Source organism: Pezoporus occidentalis, unplaced genomic scaffold (assembly GCF_034315485.1).
Source record: "Pezoporus occidentalis ecotype Australia unplaced genomic scaffold, CSIRO_AGI_Poc_V1 ctg152, whole genome shotgun sequence".
Classification (NCBI taxonomy): domain Eukaryota; kingdom Metazoa; phylum Chordata; class Aves; order Psittaciformes; family Psittacidae; genus Pezoporus; species Pezoporus occidentalis.
In genome coordinates this window covers 544743-549850 of record NW_026913339.1, presented here as the reverse complement: position 1 = coordinate 549850, position 5108 = coordinate 544743, and the positions used below count along the sequence as shown (strand labels likewise).

At 49.0% G+C, this 5108-nt stretch overlaps 1 protein-coding gene across 1 annotated transcript; it reads right to left on the bottom strand.

Moving 5' to 3' along the window:
* Nucleotides 1-1858: 1858 nt before the first annotated feature.
* SNRPF (small nuclear ribonucleoprotein polypeptide F) lies at nt 1859-3565 on the bottom strand. The gene is made up of 4 exons (XM_062611318.1): nt 3413-3565; nt 3139-3264; nt 2851-2915; nt 1859-1966 (listed from the first exon to the last, which is right to left on the bottom strand). Exons 1-4 carry the CDS (start codon nt 3413-3415, stop codon nt 1900-1902), a joined length of 261 nt encoding a protein of 86 aa, XP_062467302.1. The 5' UTR covers nt 3416-3565; the 3' UTR covers nt 1859-1899.
* Between the last annotated feature and the right edge of the window lie 1543 nt (nt 3566-5108).

Here is a 5108-nt window from a genome sequence, read left to right as displayed (position 1 = left end):
AAGCTGGGGGTTTCCCCACAGTTCACACAACCAGTGTTATATCCTGATGGAGCCCACAGCCTCCAGCACTCCTCACTCCAGCCATCCCACAAGGGATGAATGATCCCAGCTGAAGGTCCAGATCTGCACTCTGTGTGCACCAACCACAGTTACCACCTGTGCAGCTTTTACATGGAACTTTTTCACTTAGCTCAAAACTCTCTGAGGGGGACAAGTTACCATTTCTATTTTTCAGTGGAAACTAAGGTATAGGTACAGCAGCAGCTTTCCCAGCAATTCAAGCCCCACTGATGACCATTATCTGGCTGCAAGTTCCCTAGCAGCAAGGTTACTTCTGCAGCTGGGTCACTGCCTGATTTTTGCCCAGCTCTTACTTTCCCCATGTGTCAAAGAGGGCTAGTACTTCCTATTTGAGAGCAATTAAGTGATGAGTGAAGGGTCAGAGTAACAATAGTTGTAACTGAGACTCATGAACTGTACCTCCAGCAGTCTGGGTTCCAGTTTGCAGGACCACTTCTATGAACTGCATCACAGAGACCTTCAAAGAGGGTCTCTGACTGGCAGCATTGCAAAGCACTCACCTGCTTTCACCAAGAAGTACTGACAGGTAAAGGATGGGTTCTGTTAACCTCAGTGTTTACTCTTAACATTGGAAAACGTGGTTATTGTGTACCTGCCAAAACTAACACTCCAGATACTGGGTATCAGAGGGGCTTTCTCTTCTCTGCAGACTGTGTACACTCCCATTCTGCAGCGTGTCATCTTAACTCTGCCAAGGCCACTAAATTCCTCAGAAATTGGTAACTGCCAAGAGGCCTTTTGTTTGCGTGGATATTGGCTAGTAGCGGTACAAATTTGTCCTTCCTTGATTACGATTGTACAGCCACGCTTTAAGCTTCGTGACTCAAAGCAGCAGAGTATTTCTTAGAGACACTGTAGTATAACAGATCTTCACAGCTCACCTGCAGTGAAGCCTTCACAGCTATTTCCAAACAGTTTATAGACAGGTTGAAATACTAAGTGTATTTGAATAGTAACTGCATACATACTGTAAGAGGTCTTGACTGCTGTATTTTCCCTGTGTTTCAGATGGGAAGATAACTGTGTTTTGTTTGCAGCCTTCAGCTGTTAAAGCAGAAAACACAACTAAGAACAAGGTTCCTGCAAACACTGAATGAGTTACAGTTTTTCACTTGGAGTCAAAATCTTGTTTCTACTAAAATAAGGCTACAAAGCAGTATAGCTGCATCCTCTCAATGAAACAATTCAGAGCTGACAGAAAAATCATCAGCAGTCTGCAGCAGGCACATCAGGATGTTTTTTAAAAGTTTTTCTGTTGCTCATTCCACAGCTTGTGTTATCATTATTAGAAACAGCTATTCCTGCAGGTCCTTGTCCCCTCAGCAGTGCGGCTAGAACAACAGAAAATCAACATACATATGATGAAACCTTCTTCACCTTCCATATGTTAGTCTGCCTGACAGCAGCATGCTGACAGCCACACTGAACTGAGCTGACACATGCATCACGCATCTGTTTACCTTCACAGCACACAACTTTGCAGATTTAATTCAGTCCATCAATCACTAAAATTCAGGTGTTTCCCTTCACAATAATGGCATTTGTTGACACTGATAATACTTAAAAGTTGTTTTGGGAGGGTCTTTTGGGTTTGGTTGGTTGTTTTTTTAAATACTCATTTTCCACTCTAATATTTTCAGCTTAAATTTAAATAATCGTCTGTTCCTTCCACATAAGTTTTTCAGACACCTATAAAAGATTAAAGGCCTTTTTAAGGTTTAATTTCCCCCATATTAAAACAGGAAAAAAAGAAAAAGTGAACACTTTGTTACAAAAGTATGGAAAACAAAAAAGTTTATTTCCAGATATACAAAACACCTATTCTCTCATTTCTCCATCTTCTTCCTCTTCTTCCACACCTCTGATGTACAAAACATTATTGCACCTGTAAAAAAAACCAAGAGTGTCCTTAGTTGTGTTATAGCCTTCCCCACATATAAAGCCTTAAGCATTTCCTGCTCTAGTGTAGCCTGACCACAGCCAAACCCCACATGACAAATTGCTGCTGTTGACCATGTACATGTTTTCCACAATGTTCCTTACAACTGCACACACCTGCCTTCCCACCCCCCAAGTTTATAAAAGCAATAACTGGTTGACAATGCTGTACAAGAAATTTTTACTTTCGGCTTAACGCATAGAGTCAAGTTTAACTTTTCAGCATACAAAATGTTTTCAGTAACAATGTGTTAGCATATAATCACAGAATGGTTTGGGTTGGAAAGGACCTTAATCATCATCTCGTTCAAGCCCTCTGCCACATGCAGGGACACCTTCCACTAGACCACATTGCTCAAAGCCCTGTCCAGCCTGGCCTTGAACACTACTGGGGGGGGGATCTACAGCTTCTCTGGGCAACCTGTTCCAGTGCCTCACCACCCCCATATTATACAGTTTTTCCTAAACCTACTGCCATCTAGCTTAAAGCCATTCCCCCTTGTCTTATCACTACACACCCTTTTAAAGTGTTTCTCTCCAGCTTTAATGCCAAAGGATTGACAGATACAAAATAATCCAGAAAACTAAAGTACTGTTACCCAAAACAGGATCATAAATGCTTCCTTAGAAATATTAAAAATTCATTCTTCCTGCCCTCAGAAGGGATATCAACATCACTGTTGTGTTCACAGCCTTCACACAGAGCTACATTAGTGTCTTAGTCAGACAAGAAACACAGCACTACCAATACAAGTTTTAATACAAGTGGTATAATTTAATACAAGTGCTAAGATTTAGACAGCCTATCCCCACCACCAACACTCTCATTACCTTATCAAGACTTCACCCAGGTGTCCCGACAGCGCACCGTCTATATACTCCTCTGTGTTTGCAAGCTTGAGAAGGAAACCAGCAATAAAATCAGAATAATTACAACGAAAGGAGCTTTGCAAAGCACACGGCGGTTTTGTCCCGCTGCCCGCCCCAGCGGCAGGGAAGCCGAATGGCCCCGCCCTCACCGGCGAGGCGCCGCCGACCCTTCAGAAGCGCCGCACGTCGCCGGCCCCTCAGGACCGGGGCCTAGAGGCAGCGCGACAGCTCCCATCCCACAGCCCTCACCTGCATGTTCATGTAGCCGTCGACGGAGACGAGGTACCCCTTGTACTCCATCCCCCACTTCAGCTTCACCATCACCGGCTTCCCCGTCAGCCCGTTCAGGAACGGCTTCGGGTTGAGGGGCAGGCTCTGTCGGGAGAGCAGCCAGTCAGCGCGGCCGCCCCGCTCCCCCCGGCCCCGCCGCCCCCCCCCCCCCCCCCGCTAACGGCCGCGGCTCCCTCTGCCTGCGCGCCCCACGCCCCAGCCTTCCCGCGCTCGGTAGCGACACCGCCCTCACCATGGCGACGCGGCGCGGGACAGCGGCCCGACACACACAGGCCCACACGGGGAGGCCTCGTGCGCGCCGCGGAGCTGCAGCAGAAAGGACCGCCGCGCCGACCCGGCTTTTACTTCCGGGGGCGCCGCTCTCACCTCCGACCCCTCGCCCCCGCCGCCACGCACTTCTCAATAGGTTGAAACTCCCCCACGCGCGAAGCGAAAAGCGGAGCTTCTATTGGCTTGGCGGCGCCGCAAGCCTCTCTCATTGGCAGGCCCGGCTGTCCTTCCATCCGTCCTAACCAACCGCTCTGCGGGGCGGGGCTAGCGCGCGGCCACCGCGCCGGGGCGGAAGAGGTGGGTGGTGCTGCTGCTTGCCGAAGTTCTTCAGGCTCCTGAGGCTTATCCCTTCCTCCCTCCCGACCCCCTTCTTGTGCCCTCCTCGCTGTCCCGCAGGTCCCAAAGGGCGAGCTTTGCCCCCTCGGACACCCAGCTGCCTTATCTCCTCTTGGAAGCGGGGCGGGCAGAGCAGCGGCTGCCCTGCCGGCCGGGATGGGCGCACCGCTTCTGGGCAGTGGAGTGTCTGTGTGTCTGTGTCCCTATGTCCCTCACGGTGGGGTATCGCTTACTTTCTAGCTCTGGGTTATTTCCCGGCTCCGAGGGCCGTGCTCAGCTCGGAAGCGGTGGGGCTCTGCATTTCCTTTTTCCTCATCCCTCCCGGTGGGTGTCCACGAGGTGGCAGCGCCTGACCCGCGCGGTGGCTGCAGCACGTAGCGGGAGCTGCGGACCAGCCTTGTGCCACGAGCCAGCCTTGAGGGCCATGAACGCGTGGCGGCGGCGGTTCGCGTGGAAGAATAAATGTGTGGACCGGTCTGTGTTCGGTGCTCTACACGCATGGATAGAAAACCTCACGGCTTGTAAAGCGCTTAAGTGATGGCCTTGCCAGTGTGCAAGTGCTCTACTCAGTCTCATTTGATTCCCGGGCATAGAAGTTGCCAGAGTTTTTAATAGAATCACAGAATAGTTCGGGTTGGAAGGGACCTTGAAGCTCATCCAGTTCCAACCCCTTTGCCATGGGCAGGGACACCTTCCACTAGACCAGGTTGGTGAAAACCCCATCCAACCTGGCCTTGGAACACTGCCAGGGATGGGGCAGCCACAGCTTTTCTGGACAACCTGTTCCAGTGTCTCACCACCCTCTTATTGAAGAACTTCCTAATACCTAAACTAAATTTACCCTCTTTTATACTCTTTTCCTATCACTGCGTGCTCTCTCCAGGAAAAGTCCCTCTCCAGGAACTCATGAAACACCAGTCCTTTTCTAGCTTTAATTTGCGACTCTTAACCTTTGACAATCAAATGGGTTGAACCAACATTTGTACCATTTACTAACTTGTCATGTCTACACTAATGTCTTCTACTACTCCCTGTCTGAAGTCATCAAATGCCACAATGTTTATTTATATTCGCTTCATTTTTCATGTATTGGATGCTGAATGTGGAAAATATACCCTCAGGAGCTAACCTTTCTGTAACAGAACTATTACATTTTTTGCGCACTTTACCTTCCAAAGGTCAGCCTAGTGCCCTGGTGTTGAAAGCAAAACCATCATCACCTGCTAAATAGGAGTGTTTATTGCTGTCGACTCAACAGCCTATCTTGACCAGATCCAGCTGTCTTCACACACAGTGGTTGCAGTGCCTTTATGGTTGGATAG

Coding starts and splice junctions, on each gene's coding strand:
- SNRPF (XM_062611318.1), bottom strand. Junction 2,916..3,138: donor ACGGCTACATGAACATGCAG/GTGAGGGCTGTG, acceptor TTCCTTCTCAAG/CTTGCAAACACAGAGGAGTA. Junction 1,967..2,850: donor CTGGGTGAAGTCTTGATAAG/GTAATGAGAGTG, acceptor TTTTTTTTACAG/GTGCAATAATGTTTTGTACA.